We start from the raw sequence: 18,117 nt of genomic DNA on the forward strand, positions 1-18,117 counted from the left end.
GAACTACTATAGAGACATCCTAAATAGTCAGTTGGCCGCTGCCTATCTGTGCCATCATCCATCCTCTCGCAGGGCTGCCTGGGGGGATCCTCTGTGCCCACGTTCCACTGCCATGGCTGCTGAGGAGGGGTGGGGTAGCAGGAGCAGTTCCAGCTCCATCAGCAGCAGCCTGGGCAGCTTCCTTCACCCTCATGAAGAAACTACTCACAAGCAGCTAGACATAGAGCAAGACCTGAACCAGCAGGTGGTGGCATACTTGGACAGCACCCTGCCACCCCACATTGAAGATTCTCTGGACTACTGGGCAGCCAAACTGGATTTGTGGCCACAACTAGCAGAGTTTGCCCTGGAAAAGCTGTCCTGCCTGGCCAGTAGTGTGGCATCAGAGCAGTTTTTTAGTGCGGCTGGGGCCAAAGTTACTCCCAGAAGAACTTGCCCGTCCAGTGGAGAGACTGACCTTTGTCAAGATGAATCAGGCGTGGATCAGCCAAAATTTCCACCAAACAATTTCTGATGCATCAGACTAGATCATCCATGGTGCCACACCATGACAAAAGACTTTGACAAAAGAGACCGGTTTCTTCTGGCTACCTGCCTCAGCTACTATTCTGATGCTGCCACCTGCCTGTTGCCACACATCTGATGTCAAGTGCTCAATGTTTCACCTACCATCTTCATCGGGTACTAGTATTGCCACCCAGCTCCACACTATGTCACCTTGCCACTCTGTGGTCTCCTGATGCTGTCGCCACCTCCACACTCTGTCATTGTGCCACTTTGTGGTCTCCTCATGCTGCTTCCAACTCACCACTATGTCATAGGCCCACTCTGTGGACTTCTCATGCTGTCCCACCCTCCACACTTCATGACTGGGCCACTATTTAGACTTTTTGGCTTGGCTGACATAATTTATTTAACCCGTCTTCTGATCTGTCAGAAGGAAGGAAAAATGAGATGCACAATGGATCCTGTCTGTGTACCATCAGAATTGGCTTATGATTTGGTAGCCAAAAGCAGGAGTGGGCATAAAACACAGAAGACATGCCAATATTCCGTTCACGTGTTATCTCTGTTTTAGATCCACTCCTGTTTTGTTTGGCATTAGCAATACTGATGGATTACTGACCAAATGCTGACCAAGTAAAGGCAGATGCTCCACAGACAGGATCTGTTTTTTGTGGGTTATTGTTCTGACAGATCAGAGGAAGGGCAAATTAATCAGTGATGTCTACACAAACTTACTGTTGACACCCTCTCCACTCTTTCGGAGGGCTCTACTTGTATAAGTGTTTAATAGAACAGGTTCTGTAGACATCTATGTGGAATCAGCTTATTACTCCTTTTACCGGTGTAAAAGGAGTGCACTTCTTCTTGGTGCTAACATTTACCTGTAAGGCTGAGTTCATTTGTGAGTTATTTGGTCAGTTTTGGCCCCCTGACTGCCCAAATAAGTGAAGTGTGCAGTGATTCTAAGAGAGACGCCTGTCATCTGCATGTCATACTGACTCACAGTATTATTTCACTACCAAAGCAGACTCCCTATGCGTGTTACTGCAAGGCACAGTGTTGTACACCACTATAAAGGCTCTCTGCAGCCAGGAAATAGCAGGTTTTTTTTATGTTATTCATCACAAATTTATTCGGATCAAACTTAATTTTTCCCCAAAAATTCGGCAAACCGTCAAATCGAATTTTTTAAAAATTTGCTTATCTCTAATCATCATTTATGCCAGAAATTTGTATAAATAACTAAAATCTAGTTCAGCTTTGAGCTAGTATAAAATTCAGTCAGGCGCACAGAATGCCTGGGGGAATGCATTTAATTTATGAAGAGGCCTGACCCTTGAACAGATTAAATGCCTCCTCAGGCAGGGCAGGGCCTATCAAGACCAGCATAGTACACGCCAGTCTTGATAAATCAAGGTCTACACCTCTAGGCAACAATGAGTTCAGAAACATCAACTGTAAATGTGGTGATTAGAAGGAAAGGGAAAAATTATATGGTAGGAGCAATGGGCAATTCTGGTTAGCAAACAAAACAAGAGTAATTGATCAATCACAGTTAACATTTTACTAGACTTTCGATTTACCAGCGTCTCTACTACTACAAAGAGTGTAACAAAAGGAAGCTGTATTCATGTTTTACAGCCTGAAAAGGCCCAAAAGGTACGCCAGCCTTATAGGAAGACACCAGCATGACATATGATAGTTGAGGGCAGGGGGTCTGTTACAAATACTGCATTGGAGCCCCAGTGCTTTAAGTTATGCCTCGACTATTACTCATTAACCAATTGCTTGAGAAATCAGTAATCAGCTGTTACAAGCCTTTTGTTACTATAGCATATGTTTTTTTCCTCTGCTGTATTTGGCAGTTAGTTTAGTGTTATTGTTGGTACTCTGAGCCTAAAAGAGTTAACTCAGCAGGCAATTATCGGGAACTGACCATTTGTTCACAATAATTGCCTGGTCCTCAGAGTAGGTGAGAGCTACCATTATGTGCAGCAATCATCTCCTCTGTATTGCAGTAGCAATCACTTCTCCCCTTAAAGAATGACTGCTTCTGAATAGCAGGCTGCTGTTCACACAGCTCAATTGGCTGCCCAGAAACAATGATTTAGGTGTCTGCATCAGAGATGCTTTCACCTGATGTTTGCGCCTTCATCAGGTTGTAGGTAATAGGGGGAATGAATGTTTTAGAAACGCTCCTGATAATTGCCATGATCATCAGCCCATGTAAAGGGGCCCTAAAGAATTTTCTGGGACGACTGGGATGGTTTTTAACAGATATGCTTTTGTAGTTTCTTACCTCATGTACATCTCTACTATGCATTATTATTATTTTTTTAACCCTCCTGACCTATTTTTTTTTTTACCATGTAAACACATCATTATGGTTTGGCTCCATTCTGTATGTAGTGCTATCTGTTGCTGTATCCAACCAAACCCATGATGCACTTCTTTCTCTACCACAGCTCCAGCACCGACCCTACTAACACCCGGCTAGTTTATAGCTCCTCCCTCCAGTTAGTTATATAGACACTCCCCTTTCACTGCACCTACCAACACTCAGTTAGTTTATAGCTCCTCCCTCCAGTTAGTTACATAGACACTCCCCTTTCACTGCACCTACCAACACCCAGCTAGTTTATAGCTCCTCCCTCCAGTTAGTTACATAGACACTCCCCTTTTACTGCACCTACCAACACCCAGCTAGTTTATACCTCCTCCCACCAGTTAGTTACATAGACACTCCCCTTTAACTGCACCTACCAACACCCAGCTAGTTTATAGCTTCTCCCTCCAGTTAGTTACATAGACACTCCCCTTTCACTGCACCTACCAACACCCAGCTAGTTTATAGCTCCTCCCTCCAGTTAGTTACATAGACACTCCCCTTTTACTGCACCTACCAACACCCAGCTAGTTTATACCTCCTCCCACCAGTTAGTTACATAGACACTCCCCTTTAACTGCACCTACCAACACCCAGCTAGTTTATAGCTTCTCCCTCCAGTTAGTTACATAGACACTCCCCTTTCACTGCACCTACCAACACCCAGCTAGTTTATAGCTCCTCCCTCCAGTTAGTTACATAGACACTCCCCTTTAACTGCAGCTACCAACACCCAGCTAGTTTATAGCTCCTCCCACCAGTTAGTTACATAGACACTTACCTATCACTGCCCCTGACAATGTCCAGTAAGTTTATAGCTCCTCCCATCTAGTTACATTGACATTCCCCTATTAATGCTCATGTTGGTGCTTTGACTTTAAATAAGAAAATCTCTGGCTGCCCATACAAATTTGATAGTTGTCAACAGCTATTCCTCCTGACCCTGATACAGATGCACGTTCAGATCGGCTGAGTGTGCATGTTATAAATAGAGATAGCGGCAGCTTATCTCCCCAAGAACAAAGCATTTACCATTGAAATCCAGCTGACCCATCCTTCTCTCCCTCAATAATTGCTGTCAGGAAATAGTCATGAGCCACGCACACTATATGGACGGTCAGTCACACCATAATTAGTGTGTGTGTTTGGCTGACATTCATCTAATGTCTATAAGCCAGCTTTGCAGGAGGCCTTTAAGGCAAATTCAGAAAGTAATTTTTTTATTCTTTCAATATTTTGTGTTTTCAGATTTATACTATGCCGAACTCTGTTGTCTTAATGTTATAATACATGGAAATCCTTTATAAAACAGATTATGTAAAAAAAAAAATTCAAAACATCTAGCCTTGAAAGCAAGTGCACACTATAATTTTATAATTCTGTGCTAAAGTCAAGTAAAGGAGGCGAGTGTAGAGTACCTGGATCAATAAAAGGGACACAGAGATCTAGCAGAAGATAACGAAAAACTGCTAATGCCTTCCTCCAAACTAATGTTATTCTTCTATAAATTAATATGTCTGTCAGTGATAGGATAAATGTCATGTGGATTTGTATTTAATTCCAATAATACTTTGTGCGAAAGATTTTTGAAGCAAGTGTCTGGCCAGTGATGTAAGATGGCCAATGTTTAGGGTTGTGAATGTGGAGATCATCACGTGCAGAATTACCTGCAATTCTCTTCATCCAGGAAGCTTCATCTATTCCCAGATTGTTGTTAATTATTTTCAGGATGTTGCCCAAGATGACACTTAGATGTTCTGAAGTCACTTGAGTACAGCACGGCCTGGTGTTTTCCGGTATATTTTCTGTTCCCCGCTCCCACCAGTAGGAAAGATAGTTGCATAACATTGGCAGCACAACTTCAATAACATGTGGCATCTCCGTATACCTGGCGCCAGACTCAGCCAGATCATTAATTTCCTTCATTAAACCTTCCAAATGAGGCATTTCTGGACACATCTCTTCAACTGTGTCTGGCATACCTAGAACTGCAATTCATAAATTGCCATTAATATCAAAATCCTTGATTATGTTTTTACTGCAAAAACATATTACATCCACAGACAAAAGCACACATATATACAAGAAAAGAGTATCGTACGTACTGGCTCTCTCTCTAGGTGATTTGGTGTTAAAAACTGAGAGAGGGTTGTTGTGGTTTAGTGATGGCTCAAGAAAAGCTACAGGTATGGCTCCGGCCAGCGCTGCCAGACATTCCCCCAAGGCTGGTCTCTGCCTGGAAAGTTAAATGGACATAACCATGACAAACATTTCCTTCAAACAAATGCAGTGTGACTTTTAACACAACAGTGCAGCTGCTTATCGCTAATAATTCACACATAAGACGGATGTATAAAATGGAATGGATTTAGCTATAAGTGAAGCTTTAGTAACCTGAGGGTCCAGGAACGTTATTAAGATATTTAATGTTTCCAGGATTTCTCCCTTGTCACATCACAGAAAACATGTGTTCAAAACCAATGTTGCCAAAAGAAATGCCAAAAATTATTTGTCACCCGTCTCCAGACTCAGTAAATCATAAATGAAAGCAAAGGACATCCAATGCTGAAGCACCTCAACCTTCTTGCAGAACACAGATTTATTATACATACATTAAAACCAAGTTAAAAGCCATATCACATAATAAAATGGCCAGGTGTGATGCCGTGTGTTATTTTTCAAGCAATCACGCCTGGCCATTTTATTATGTAATATGCCTTTTAACTAGGTTTTAATGTGAATGTAAAAAAGGTATGTTCTGTGAGAATCTGGTGTGTTGTAAAGCTTCAGTATTGGAGGTCTTCTGCTTTCATCTTCGCGCCGTAGCTCCATTCATTTCTATGGGAGCTCCAGAGACTGACTATCCACTATCTCTGGCGCTCCCATAGAAATGAATGGAGCAGCAGGCTCTTTTCCAACTAGCCACTCTGTCTATTTCATGGGGCTCCACAGGGTACAGGGCCCTCGTTTTTGTAATCAGTGGGGTCCCAGTGGTAGGACTCCGACCAATCTGATAGTAATTTTCTATCCTGAATGGGGTATAACTTTTTATACCCGGAATACTCCTTTAAGCATTTTTCATTGATAAGGTGGCCCATAATAGAATAGATTTACTCTAAAATGAAGATGCAATTCCATGCAGAAAGCTGCACAAAATAACCTAATGACTTGAAAAAACACAACTCGCATCATCATGGTATTCCCAGCCATATTGTGCAGTTTTGAGACAGTGGAGCAGAGACCCTGGCACTGTCGGAACAACAATGGTGAGAATTCAGAAAGAGGAGTATAAGCTTTGTGTAACAAAGTATTTAGTGGTTCTTTCATTTTAATTCTTTGTAATGTAGTTGGTTAGTTGTACCAGATACCTGACTGAGTGTCACGGTCTCTAACGTGACCGGTGTGAGAAGATCTAAGAGACTGGCTGCACGTGATGTGATCTGACAGCCTCTTTGGTTACACTGGTTTCAGTGTTGTTGCTGGTAATGACCACACATCTCAGGTGTAGCTTAGTGGTCATTCCAACTCCCCTATTGAGTCTGGCTACACCCATCATGCTCTGGTTGATAGCTTCAGTTTGGTATTGGAAGTGCTTGTGCGTGGTCCTCTTCTGAATTCCTGCTCGTCCATTTACTTCAGAAGTTAAGTGTTACTTCCCTTTGATATTTTGTTGTTTCCCCTCTGTTTTTTGTCACTGTGCCTCAGGGAGAAGCTTGTTCTTTCATATTGGAAGTACTGGCCATCTCTAGCCCAGACACTACTCCAGGACATTCAGGGTTTCCAGGCTCTCAGGTTCCAGTGTATGAACATTCCTACCCTCAAGGTCCTTTCATACAATAGGAGTCAGGGCTAGGATTAGGGTTTCACTTTCCCTAGCTTTGAGGCCTAGTTCCTTTTCCCTTCCACCCTGTTGTTGGTGTGGTGTCCCCTCCACATCACTACGTGACACTGAGTTCCTGATGTCTGAAGTAACTGTACATGCATTCTGCATACTGAAGACCTTTAAGAGGGACTAGAAGGAAGCTAGAAAACATCTATGTAACAAAGAGCTCAGCTCCTTTGAAGACATCAGGGTAAGATGTGTCTAGCTACTGCCACCTCTCTTTGTATTATGTGGGCATCGGCCAGGTTCCATGTTGGGAACTGGTCTATGGGGAGTTCGCTTATTTGTCCACAGCTTTGTTGACTGTTACATACTTTACTATGTATGTTGTTTTTTGTACATATATTTTTATAATAATTTTGTAAACTTTTTATGCACCTAAACTGTGTTAAGCCTATTTATTCCGGGATCTCAGAATTAACAGCTCCTTAGTTTTTCTTTGAACTACTTGGAAGCCATACTGTAAGTGAACTTAAAAAAGCAAGCAAGTAATATGGTGTATGATGTATACATTAACACATACACATTCAGTTGGGAATTTATCATCATATGTGTATTTTAAGTTAGTTTTAAGATTGTAGTCGATACGCTTGTACCACCTTTAAGAATGTGATTAATTGTATTTATAAAATTTGGAGTAAGGGTAATGCTATTTCAGTGAAAGTACTGCTAGTGTTACCTGGTGTGGAGCGGCAATATTTTAAAAAGTCACATCATAAATATGACTTACGGTAAAAGTGATCTTTTGGCAAAACCTGACCAACTTCTCACTCCACTTTTGAAAGTGAGAGGATGCATCTGACAAGAAGTCACAAAATTTGCGACTTTTGCCATAAAATGTCACACGTGACATTCCTTGCTACATTTTTACGCCACAAAACTAGTATATCAGATTTGATAAATGCCCCCCTCATTCTGTAACTAATCATGTTGTTGTAAAACTATAGAGAATGGCCAAAAGCTTGGTTTCCACTTTCAAATGCCATCAATCTGTCCTCATTTGTCAACCCTGTGCATAACCTAACCAAAACCACTTTAATATTATAATGGTAGTTTACCCAGTGGCACCAATGGTCTTCCACCTGAGAGTAATTAATCTGCTTTAACAACAGAAAACAACACTACTTTCCAAAAGAAAATATATTTGCCTGTAATGACATTAGCAACATGGTGTCAGTGTAATGTTACAGTAAGATGTGACAATGTGCCAAAGCCATAATTGTTTTATTAACATGTCACTGTCATTGCCAAGAAACTGACAAATGTGATTAAACTAAATATCATTTACATATACAGGTCCTGAACAATATTTCATTTTAAATGTTGGCTCTCTGCTAAAATCTCCCATATGGAACAAATGAAAAAGGATCAATATGCCCATTAGGGTACGTCCACACGGTCTGGTTTCTCATCAATTCTGGAAGCCAAAATTGCCAAAATAATGATTTTGGAAGTCAAAATGCCAAAATAATAATTTATAATGCTGTCTGTCTCTGTATGACCTGACTTCTACAGAATTAGGCTACATGTACATGAACGTTGTGTGTTTTGCGGTCAGCAAATTGTGGATCCACAAAACACGGATGGCGTCTGTGTGGTTTTGGCATTTTGCGGACCGGCAGGAACAACCTGTAATATAACTGCCTATTCTTGTCCGCAAAGCGCGGACAAGAATAGGACAGGTTATATTTTTTTTGCGGACCACGGAATGGAGCAACGGATGCGGACAGCACACGGAGTGCTGTCCGCATCTTTTGCGGCCCCATTGAAGTGAATGGGTCCACATCCAAGCAGCCAAAAATGCGGCTCGGATGCGGACCAAAACAACGGCCGTGTGCATGAGGCCTTATACTAAGGCCCCTTTCACACGAGCGTGACGGATTACATCTGGATGCGTTCAAGGTGCGTTTAGTGAAACTTGCACCATTTTGCAAGCAAGTTCAGGCAGTTTTGTCTGTGATTGTGTTCAGTTGTTCCGTTTTTTCCGCGCAGGTGCAATGCGTTCTGATGCGTTTTTCACATGCGTGATAAAAAACTGAAGCTTTACAAACAACATCACTTAGCAACCATCAGTGAAAAAACGCATTGCATCTGCACTTGCTTGGGGATGCAATACGTTTTTCACTGAAGCCCTATTCACTTCTATGGGGCCAGGGCTGTGTGAAAAATGCAGAATATAGAACATGCTGCGTTTTTCACACAACACAGAACTCATTTACACAGACCCATTAAAATGAATGGGTCAGGATTCAGTGCGGGTGCTATGCGTTAACGTCATGCATTGCACCCTTGCGGAAAACTCGCTCGTGTGAAAGGGGCCTAACAGTATTATATCAGTATAATTATGTAAAAGTAAGGTTATGCACAGAACACACAGCATTATAAATCAATATAATGCCTTGCGTACCCAATATAATGCCTTGCGTTCTGGGTTTGCTTTTCACAAGAAGCATTGCCCGATGTAAATGATGCCTCGCAGAAAAAAAGCTCTCAGAAGACCTACGATTAAGAATTGTTGACTTGCATAAAGCTGGAAAGGGTTATAAAAGTATATCCAAAAGCCTTGCTGTTCATCAGTCCACGGTAAGACAAATTGTCTATAAATGGAGAAAGTTCAGCACTGCTGCTACTCTCCCTAGGAGTGGCCATCCTGTAAAGATGACTGCAAGAGCACAGCGCAGACTGCTCAATGAGGTGAAGAAGAATCCTAGAGTGTCAGCTAAACACTTACAAAAGTCTCTGGCATATGCAAACATCCCTGTTAGCGAATCTACGATACATAAAACACTAAACAAGAATGGATTTCATGGGAGGATACCACAGAGGAAGCCACTGCTGTCCGTTTACAGTTTGCACAAGAGCACCTGGATGTTCCACAGCAGTACTGGCAAAATATTCTGTGGATAGATGAAACCAAAGTGGAGTTGTTTGGAAGAAACACACAACACTATGTGTGGAGAAAAAGAGTCACAGCACACCAACATCAAAACCTCATCCCAACTGTGAAGTATGGTGGTGGGGGCATCATGGTTTCGGGCTGATTTGCTGTGTCAGGGCCTGGACGGATTGCCATCATCAAAGGAAGAATTAATTCCCTTTTTTATCAAGACATTTTGCAGGAGAACTTAAGGCCATCTGTCCACCAGCTGAAGCTTAACAGAAGATGGGCATTGCAACAGGACAACGACCCAAAGCATAGAAGTAAATCAACAGCAGAAAGGCTTAAAACAGAAGAAAATACGCCTTCTGGAGTGGCCCAGTGTCATGGTCTTACCTTCGTTTGACATGTGCTGGCGGCCATCTTGGTTTCTGGGTTTCTTGTAGCCTCCCACCCTGCGGCTTCTCCTTCCCACTGGGAGGAGCTGGATGCCTAGCTCATATATATAGAAGGTCTGTGGCTTCAGTTCCTTGCTTGGTCTTCCTGTGTTCACATGCTTCTAAGACTGCTGCTGCTTCTGGTTCCTGATCCTGGCCTCGTCTGACTACCCCGTTGGTTCCTGATCCTGGCTTCGTCTGACTACCCCGTTGGTTCCTGATCCTGGCTTCGTCTGACTACCCCGTTGGTTCCTGATCCTGGCTTCGTCTGACCACCCTCCTGGTTCCTGACCTCTGTCTACGCAAGACCCTGCTTCGGTTTAGCCATCCGTTTGGACTTTTGCTACGGCTTGATTTCCAATAAAGCCTTCTTATTTCCACTCATCTCTGTTGTACGTCTGGTTCATGGTTCCATGACATTAGGACCAAGCCATGAATTCTGACGGTACAGGGCCATCCTCGCTACCTACGCTGGTTGCCAGACTTGATCAGCAGGATCACCTGTTGGGTCGGTTCGCTGTGGCGTTGCAAACCCTGCTTGAACGCACGGCTCATTTCGCTTCCGTTGCCGATGGGTCGGTTGTCGCTCCTGGGCCCGCTCCTACTGCCGCCCCGGTTGTTGCGCCAGAGTCTACCCCGACACCTGTTGCTGCGCCTGCGGTGTCTCGGGGTATGACCGGTTCTGCCCCCCTTCCACAGCGCTTTGGGGGAGAGCCAACTCAGTGCCGAGGTTTCCTTAACCAGGTGGGCATTTATTTCGAGTTGCTGCCACATGCCTTTCCTACTGAGAGATCAAAGGTGGGCTTCTTGATCTCGCTGCTCTCGGACAAGGCCTTGGCCTGGGCCAGCCCTTTATGGGAGAACAACAATCCGGTGGTTGCCGAGTTTTCCGGTTTTGTTGCTTCTCTTCGGAAGGTATTCGATGTGCCGGCTCGTGCTGCCTCTGCTGCCAAGCTCCTTATGTCCATCAGACAGGGTTCACGATCCGTAGCTGAATACGCCATTGAGTTTCGTACCCTGGCAGCAGAGGTGGGCTGGAATAATGAGGCTCTGGTCGCTGCTTTCTCTCATGGTCTCTCGGATGCCTTGAAGGATGAGGTTGCAGCTAAGGACCTACCAGTGGAGCTCGAGTCTCTTATTTCTTTCCTGATTTTGATTGACACCAGACTCAGGGAGAGACCTTCCTTTAAGGAGAGCCTGCGGAGGTCTCCTAACAGATTGGCGCCTACGTTTGCTGTCCCACCCGTGCCTCCCTCTCCTCCCACGCCTCCTGGGGATGACTTGTCTGGGGGTGAACCCATGCAGCGGGGGTTTGCTCGCCTGTCCAAGGAGGAGAGGGCACTCCGGAGACGCGAGGGCCGATGCATGTACTGTGGTCTCGGTGGGCATTTTCGGTTGGCATGTCCGAACCGTCCGGGAGAACGCTCGCACCTGAGGTCCTGTCGGGGGCAGATCTTGGGTGGAGTCTCCTCGTCCCCGGTTTCCCGTGTTGACAAACCACTGATCACGGTTGTCCTCTCCTGGGTCGGGGGCTCGGTGACGACCCAGGCGTTGGTGGACTCTGGTGCTGGTGGTTTGTTCATTGATAGAGTGTTCGTTGCCGCCAATTCCATTCCTCTGCAGCCTCGAGGTTCCCCACTGGCTCTTGAGGCGATAGACGGCAGACCCCTTCTGCCGCCACACGTGACTCATGAGACCCTTCCAGTGGGGATAGCCATTGGTGCCGTTCACAGAGAGTCGGTCTGTCTCCAGGTTATTTCGTCTCCACACTACTCGGTGGTCTTGGGGTACCCCTGGCTCCAGAAGCATAATCCGACTTTCGATTGGAGATCGGTCGAGATCCTCTCGTGGTCACCGCAGTGTGGGGTTAGTTGCATCCATGGGCCTGTCAAGTTGCTGTGTACTTCCTCGGACTCTCTGTTGCCTCCTGAATACGAAGAGTACCGGGATGTATTCGATAAGGTGCGCGCGGTTGCCCTACCTCCGCACCGCCCATACGATTGTGCCATAGAGTTACAATCCGGTGCCGTTCCTCCTCGTGGCAAAGTCTATCCACTGTCGGTAGCGGAGAATGAGGCCATGGAGGAGTACGTGAGGGAGGCGCTTTCACGCGGACACATTCGCAAATCCTCGTCCCCGGCAGGGGCTGGATTTTTCTTTGTGAAAAAGAAGGGCGGTGAGTTGAGGCCTTGCATCGATTACAGGGGTCTCAATCGCATCACGATCAAGAACGCTTACCCGATACCCTTGATTTCCGAGCTGTTCGATCGCCTCAAAGGGGCCACGGTCTTTACCAAACTCGACCTGAGGGCGGCATATAACCTGGTAAGGATCAAGGCGGGCGATGAGTGGAAGACCGCGTTTAACACCAGGACCGGTCATTATGAATCCTTGGTTATGCCCTTTGGGTTGTGCAATGCGCCCGCAGTCTTCCAGGAATTCATCAACGATGTTTTCCGTGACCTGTTGCAGCAGTGTGTGGTGGTCTATTTGGATGACATCTTGGTATATTCTGAATCCATGGAGGCCCACATTATGGATGTCAGACGAGTGTTGCAACGGTTACGAGAGAACAGGCTGTTCGGTAAGCTTGAGAAATGCGAATTTCACCGATCCCAGGTAACCTTCTTAGGTTACATCATTTTCGCTGAGGGGTTCTCCATGGATCCTGAGAAGGTTTCGGCTGTCTTACAGTGGCCCCAGCCCAGTGGTCTCCGTGCCCTGCAGCGCTTTTTGGGCTTCGCCAATTATTATCGGAAGTTCATCAGGGACTTTTCCATGCTAGCCAAGCCTCTCACGGATCTGACCAGGAAGGGCAGTAATTTCCAGGTCTGGCCGCTCGAGGCCATCCGAGCTTTTGAGGCTCTAAAGTCCGCCTTTGTGTCGGCTCCGATTCTGTCGCATCCCAACCCTGGGTTGCCCTTTGTCCTCGAGGTGGACGCGTCTGAGACAGGAGTAGGCGCCCTTCTGTCTCAGCGTAGAACACCAGAGGGTCCTCTGCTTCCCTGTGGGTTTTACTCCCGGAAACTGTCTTCCGCGGAGTGCAACTATCAGATTGGTGACAGGGAGTTATTGGCCATCGTGCAGGCCCTTAAAGAATGGAGGCACTTGCTCGAGGGCTCGGTGGTTCCGGTTCTCATCCTGACGGACCACAAGAATCTGACCTACCTTTCTGAGGCCAAGAGATTGACACCACGTCAGGCCAGATGGGCTCTGTTCTTGTCACGTTTTAATTACGTGGTCTCCTACCTACCCGGTTCCAAGAACATCAGAGCGGATGCCTTATCACGGCAGTACTCCGAGCTGTCCGGGGAGGAGTCGATTCCGACTTCGGTCATACCTCTGAATCAGATCCTGGCCGCCATTCGCACCAGCCTGACCTCTCCCCTGGGTGAGCAGATTTTGGCGGCTCAATCTGGTGCTCCCTCTGGGAGACCCAACGGCAGGTGTTTTGTGCCTGAGGAGTTGCGCACTCGGTTGTTGCGAACCTACCATAACTCCAAGGCCGCGGGGCATCCTGGAAAGAACCAGCTGTCCTGGGCTGTTTCACGTCTGTTCTGGTGGCCTTCTCTACGTTCCGACATCGCCGCATATGTAGCGGCATGCTCCGTTTGTGCCCAGAGTAAGTCCCCTCGGCACCTTCCGTTGGGCCTTTTGCAACCCATAGCCACCGGGGAGCGCCCATGGTCACACCTGGGGATAGATTTCATTGTGGACCTCCCTGCATCCCGAGGCCATACGGTCATTCTCATGATTGTGGACCGGTTTTCCAAAATGTGCCACTGTGTTCCTCTCAAGAAGTTACCCTCTGCACAAGAGTTGGCCACGATTTTCGCCAGGGAGGTCTTCCGGTTGCACGGTTTGCCCAAGGAGATTGTGTCGGATCGGGGGAGTCAGTTTGTGTCCAGGTTCTGGCGCGCCTTTTGCTCCCAGTTGGGGATTCATCTCTCTTTCTCCTCGGCCTACCACCCTCAGTCCAATGGGGCCGCAGAACGATCTAATCAGGCCTTGGAGCAATTCCTTCGTTGCTATGTCTCCGATTACCAAGACAATTGGGTTGACCTCCTGCCTTGGGCTGAGTTTGCCAGGAACACGGCGGTGAACTCTTCCTCTGGGACGTCTCCCTTCATGGCCAATTATGGGTTCCAACCTGCCGTGTTACCGGAGGTATTCTCTCCCCAGGATACTCCGGCTGTGGAGGATCACCTTTCCGTCCTACGTGCTTCTTGGGTACAGATCCAGAGGTCCCTTGAGGTCTCTGCGCAGCGCCAGAGACTCCAGGCTGATCGCAGACGAGCGCCCGCTCCTTCCTACCAGGTCGGAGACCGTGTATGGTTGTCCACCCGCAACCTCAACCTTCGAGTGCCCACTCCCAAGCTGGCGCCTCGCTTTGTTGGTCCCTTCCGAGTGCTTCGCAGGGTAAACCCGCATAGCCTATGCCCTTGCGCTTCCTCCTGGCATGCGGATCTCCAACGTGTTTCATGTCTCCCTGTTGAAGCCGTTGGTGTGTAATCGTTTCACTTCCTCGGTTCCTCGGCCCCGTCCGGTCCAAGTGGGCAATCATGAGGAATATGAGGTGAGCAATATCCTGGACTCACACCTGGTCCGCGGTCGGTTGCAGTTTTTGGTCCATTGGCGTGGTTATGGTCCAGAGGAGCGTTCCTGGGTTCCCTCCGCAGATGTCCATGCTCCTGCTTTGCTCCGAGCCTTCCACGCACGCTTCCCTCAGAAACCGTTCCTTACTCCGCGGAGGAGGGGCCCTTGAGGGGGAGGTACTGTCATGGTCTTACCTTCGTTTGACATGTGCTGGCGGCCATCTTGGTTTCTGGGTTTCTTGTAGCCTCCCACCCTGCGGCTTCTCCTTCCCACTGGGAGGAGCTGGATGCCTAGCTCATATATATAGAAGGTCTGTGGCTTCAGTTCCTTGCTTGGTCCTCCTGTGTTCACATGCTTCTAAGACTGCTGCTGCTTCTGGTTCCTGATCCTGGCCTCGTCTGACTACCCCGTTGGTTCCTGATCCTGGCTTCGTCTGACTACCCCGTTGGTTCCTGATCCTGGCTTCGTCTGACTACCCCGTTGGTTCCTGATCCTGGCTTCGTCTGACCACCCTCCTGGTTCCTGACCTCTGTCTACGCAAGACCCTGCTTCGGTTTAGCCATCCGTTTGGACTTTTGCTACGGCTTGATTTCCAATAAAGCCTTCTTATTTCCACTCATCTCTGTTGTACGTCTGGTTCATGGTTCCATGACACCCAGTCAGAGTCCTGACCTCAAACCGATTGAGATGCTGTGGCATGACCTCAAGAAAGCGATTCACACCAGACATCCCAAGAATATTGCTGAACTGAAACAGTTCTGTAAAGAGCAATGGTCAAGAATTACTCCTGAACGTTGTGCACGTCTGATCTGCAACTACAGGAAACGTTTGGTTGAAGTTATTGCTGCCAAAGCAGGTTCAACCAGTTACAAAATCCAAGGGTTCACATACTTTTTCCACCTGCACTGTGAATGTTTACATGGTGTGTTCAATAAAAACATAGCAACATTTAATTCTGTGTGTGGTATTAGTTTAAGCAGACTGTTATTGTCTATTGTTGTGACTTAGATGAAAGATCAGATCACATTTTATGACCAATTTGTGCAGAAATCCATATCATTCCAAAGGTTCCACATACTTTTTCTTGCAACTGTATATAAGACAAGGACCATTCTTTGTTCTAGGTCAGTGGTTCTCAACCTAGGGGTCGCGACCCCTTTGGGGGTCGATCGGCCCTTTCCGGGGGGGGGTCGTCTGAGGCTTCCTATTGTGGGTCGCCCGCACAACAGCAGCGGCCCCTTATCCTCGCGCACAGGAAGTAATGTCCTATCACTGCCTGTGCTTGAAGGAGCCTGACGTCTGGACGGGTAAGTCGGGCCGCCTGTCTGCTGAGGTCCGTGTTTTTTCGTTAATGACACCGCCGCTGAGCACCACTGCCACCAATGATTTAATTGAGCCTGGCTAATTTTATTTTAATTATTTGGCTGAGCAAGGCTTAATTTATTTGGGGGGATATGAAGCACCGCTGATTTATTTATTTGGGGGACCCTGAGCACTTCTGATTTATTTATTTAAGGCTTAAATAAATAAATCAGAAGTGCTCAGGGTCCCCCAAATAAATAAATCAGAAGTGCTCAGGGTCCCCCAAATAAATAAATCAGCGGTGCTTCAGGTCTGCTTAAATTTTAAGCAGACCTGAAGCACCGCTGATTTATTTATTTGGGGGACCCTGAGCACTTCTGATTTATTTATTTGGGGGACCCTGAGCACCATTGATTTATTTATTTGGGGGAAACCTGAAGCCCCGCTGATTTATTTATTTGGGGGACCCTGAGCACTTCTGATTTATTTATTTGGGGGGGACTTGAAGCACCACTGATTTTTTTATTTGAGGGGTACCCAACATTTTGTCTTTGTGATTAATTACTCTGCTTTAATTATGTTCAATTTGTAGCAATAAAAATACATCCTGCATATCAGATATTTACATTACAATTCATAACAGTAGCAAAATTAGTTATGACGTAGCAAGGAAAAAAATGTAATGGTTGGGGGTCACCACAACATGAGGAACTGTATTAAGGGGTCACGGCTTTAGAAAGGTTGAGAACCACTGTTCTAGGTGATGGCGGATATGTGTGGGCTGGCATGAGGAAATTCAATTACACATTGTCATCACAGGTGTTGAATTCCTTCGAGATCCATGCCTCATTCATTTTTAGAAATGTGAGGTAGTCCAGACTGTCGGGAGCCAGGCGTGTGCGCTTATCGGTCATGATACACCCTGCTGCGCTGAGCGTCCTTTCGAACAGGCCACATGAGGAGGGGCAAGCTAAGTGTGCCTTAGCAAATTGTGCCAGCTCTGGCCACAGGTCAAGCCTGCACACCCAGTAGTCCAGCGGTTCCTCACTTCTCAGAGCGTCCACATCGGCCATTAACCCGATGTAGTCGGACACCTGTCGGTCTAAGCGTTCCCTGAGGCTGCATTCGGAGGGCTGCTGTCGATGGGTTGGCTGCAAGAATGATGTCATATCCAAAGTGACTAACACATCTTCAAACCGCCCTCTTCTTGAAGGCGCGGCAGCATTGGTACCCACACCTGTTACTCTGTGGGTGTAAATACCTCTGCCAGCGCCCGCAACAGCAGAATGCAGCATCTCTTTGTGTTTGTTCCGGGGTTCTAAGTACGTTGCCACCCAGTACTGGTCCTTGCCCTTTATGCTTTTTATATGGGGGTCCCTCTTCAAACACTGGAGCATGAAGGCCCCTATTTGCACTAAATTGGAAGCAGTGGAGCGCCCTGGCTCCTGCTCATTGCCCAGGAGAATGTCGTCCTAGGTCTCCTCTCCCCAGCCACGGACAACGCCAGGGATCCCTGAAAAGTTTAAAGTCCCCCTCAAAGCCTGCTCTTCTTGCTCCTCCTCCTCCCCTTCCAGCCAACATCCTCCTCTGACTCCTCTTCAGACTCCTGCTGACTTGTCTCAGATGGAATAGCCCCCCTGGCAATTCATTCAGCATTGCGACTTCCTCATCTTCCTGCTCCTGCTCCTCGCCAGCTTGATCAATGACACAATGCAATGCACGCTCCAGAAAGAAGGCGTAAGGTACGATGTCACTGATGGTGCCCTGGCTGCGACTGACCAGTTTGGTGATCTCATCAAATGGCCGCAAAAGTCTGTATGCATCGCGCATGAGCAGCCACTGGCGCGGTGAAAAGAAACCAAGCTCCCAGAACCCCTGTCCTGCTGCACAGTCCGTACAGGTAGTTGTTAACGGCACATTGCTGCTGGAGCAGCCTATCAAGCATATACAAGATGGAGTTCCAGCGCGTCGGGCTGTCACAAATCAGACGTCTGACAGGCAGGTGGTGTTGTTGCTGAACGTCAGCAAGGCGAGCCATGGCCGATCTTCTAAAATCGCCAGAGATTTTCCTTGGCTGCCGAGAGACATCCTGGACCCCGGGGTATTTGGGAACGAATCGCTGCACAAC

The 18,117-nt window shown here is 46.9% G+C and overlaps 1 protein-coding gene across 5 annotated transcripts in view; it reads right to left on the reverse strand.

The window, feature by feature from the left end:
• RYR3 (ryanodine receptor 3) overlaps positions 1 to 18,117 on the reverse strand; it is a 684,284-nt gene that overhangs the window by 220,392 nt on the left and 445,775 nt on the right. For all 5 annotated transcript variants that reach the window (XM_044272379.1, XM_044272378.1, XM_044272377.1 and 2 more), the window contains exons 65-66: positions 4,999 to 5,129; positions 4,561 to 4,881 (exon numbers count right to left, since the gene is read on the reverse strand). In XM_044272379.1, the coding sequence (XP_044128314.1) occupies positions 4,561 to 4,881; positions 4,999 to 5,129 (452 nt within the window). The remainder of the gene's footprint in view (positions 1 to 4,560; positions 4,882 to 4,998; positions 5,130 to 18,117) is intronic.

Source organism: Bufo gargarizans, chromosome 11, assembly GCF_014858855.1.
Source record: "Bufo gargarizans isolate SCDJY-AF-19 chromosome 11, ASM1485885v1, whole genome shotgun sequence".
Taxonomy (NCBI): Eukaryota; Metazoa; Chordata; class Amphibia; order Anura; family Bufonidae; genus Bufo; species Bufo gargarizans.